The sequence below is a fragment of the Parasteatoda tepidariorum genome, chromosome 7 (assembly GCF_043381705.1).
Source record: "Parasteatoda tepidariorum isolate YZ-2023 chromosome 7, CAS_Ptep_4.0, whole genome shotgun sequence".
Lineage (NCBI taxonomy): Eukaryota > Metazoa > Arthropoda > Arachnida > Araneae > Theridiidae > Parasteatoda > Parasteatoda tepidariorum.
The window spans coordinates 28,335,438-28,337,731 of NC_092210.1; the positions used below are offsets into that span (position 1 = coordinate 28,335,438).

The following is a 2,294-nucleotide window of genomic DNA, read 5'->3' on the forward strand; positions in this document are numbered from 1 at the left end:
CTTGTCGACGAAATGACCCTGTCGACGAAATGGCCTGTCGACGAAACAACCCTGTCGAGGAAACGGCCTGTCGACGAAATGACCTAGTCGATGAAATGGCCTGTCGATGAAGTGGTGTCGATGAAATGGACTGTCGATGAAGTGATTGTCGATGAAATGAACCAGACCCCACAAAAACAGCTCTTGCACTGATCGCATTAAAATTCTCCTCTGACAACTCTGCGGTGTTTCAATGCTTTCCTTTTCCGTCTATATATATTACAAGATTCGAGCTATGCCATTACTAGAAACTGTATATATAATAACAGGATATTTTCCTCCACTTTGATTCAGGAAGTTTGGAAGTGAAAAGATTGCAGAAACCTTCGGAAAACGGACATTTTGCGACGCTGTTATTGAAGCATAAGGAAATAGTGACACGAAAGATGACTTTGACTGAAATGACTTTGACACGAAAGATGACTTTGAGATGACTAGACAACTTTTCTCTGAATCTGATTCATATTTCCGTGCTTTTTCTTAAGACCCAAAATTAAGAAGTCAACACTAGACATTATATATTTAAAGAAATACGTCTTAAAAAAATTTAAGGTGACTTTACAAACACCTGACCTCAACACAGATGTTGGTTCTTTTTTCTGTGCAGATGTTTTGAAATTTTGAACTAGTACTTTGGAACAGTCTTTGAATATGCCCAAAATCTAGAGGGAAAAAAATTAAAATTTAATCAATTTCAAAATTTAATAATACTAAATTATAATCAGTTTAGAGAAAAATTTCTATTCACATTTTCATTCAGAAATATATTCACTTTTATATACTGAAGAATCATACAATAAATGTCTAATTTTGATGTCTTTATGAAAGGAAAAATATCTGAACCAAAACTTACAATACGTAAAAATATCAAGTAAAGCTTTACAAGTTATCATTTTCTTCTTCTTCTTCTTCAAAAAAAATTAAAATGGTCTTGAATAAGGAAAAAAATGGTTATCTGTTGAGGAACAAGAATATTGGTTTTAGATTTATGCCAATTATCAGCACATTAGCTTTTCGCAGCTTCTTATAGAAATCTTAACCATGTGTATTATACACCAAAGAGCCATTACATTATGACCACCCTCGTTCTATAACAATGGGCTCGCCCAGGTTTTCATGGTTTCTCGCCCAGGAACAATGTTGTCATGGTTTCTCGCCCAGGAACAATGTTTTCATGGGGCACATTAGGACCCATAATCCTCATAGAACAATCCCTGACGTCTGTAGCTACTTGAACACAGTTGCATACCAGGTTTACTGATTCATGGCAACAGTTTTTCTTGCAGGGGATGGTGCTAGCAGTTCTGAGAGCTAAAGGTGGTCCTACATGTTATTAGCAGGGTAGTCATAATGTAATGGCTCTTCGGTGTAGTTCTTCTTGATATAAGTAAAGTGTCAGTTAGATAAGCGTTAGATACTAACTAGATTCTAGAAGAGTACGAGCTAGAATCCCGTAAATGTTTTGATTAATTAAAACATTAAATATCTGATAGAGTTCCTGTTCTACCAATTTTTGTTATTCGGGATTGTTCAAACCCGTTGCCACGATAGTTTCACGAGACGAATCGCATTTCCCATGTTCAGTGAGTTGGAAAAAGAAACGCGTACCATCCGAAGTAACTTGAGATCTAATAATCGGATTTTCACGTTCTGACTCTATCTTAATGGCTGGAGGAGGTGACCTCAACAAAAAAAGCTTACCTTACAATGTTTCGTAATTATCGGGTTAATTAGCTGTGTTTGGCTTAAATTTGGCTGTAATGTTAAATAACAAGTTATTAAAAAATAGAAGTCTCAAATTTGGACAATGTGCTATGAGATAACAGGAGAAACAAACATTGGTTTAATTTTGACATTTGTAATTATCAAGGTTTATCAGGACAATTAGGGAAGTTCTAGTTGGCCGCAATGCTGACTAACGATTTTACGAAGTCTCAAATTTGGACTAGGGGAGAGTCGGGTAGCCCCGCCCACAGTCAATTTCATATGTATAGAATATTTTTTCAAGTCAATGGGCCATCGGACATTAATTGTTATATTAAAAAAAGATTATTTTCAGAGTTTCAAGTATTTATGCAGCTGATAACATGGTGAACAATAGTTTTGAAAATATGTTGAATACAGTGGTCATGAAATTAAGAAAAATTGGTTGAATGTTTCGATTAAACTTCATTTCAATACTAAAAAAATAATTTTTTCTATACATACAGCATTAAAGTATGTAGTCTTAAGTTTAATTTGCACAAAGAAAGAAG

General features: G+C 34.8%; 1 protein-coding gene across 1 annotated transcript in view; it reads right to left on the reverse strand.

Moving 5' to 3' along the window:
• LOC107451702 (cytochrome P450 3A25) overlaps nucleotides 1-2,294 on the reverse strand; it is a 42,124-nt gene that overhangs the window by 21,637 nt on the left and 18,193 nt on the right. The window contains exon 6 of the mRNA XM_016067878.3: nucleotides 613-701. Within this exon, the coding sequence (XP_015923364.2) occupies nucleotides 613-701 (89 nt within the window). The remainder of the gene's footprint in view (nucleotides 1-612; nucleotides 702-2,294) is intronic.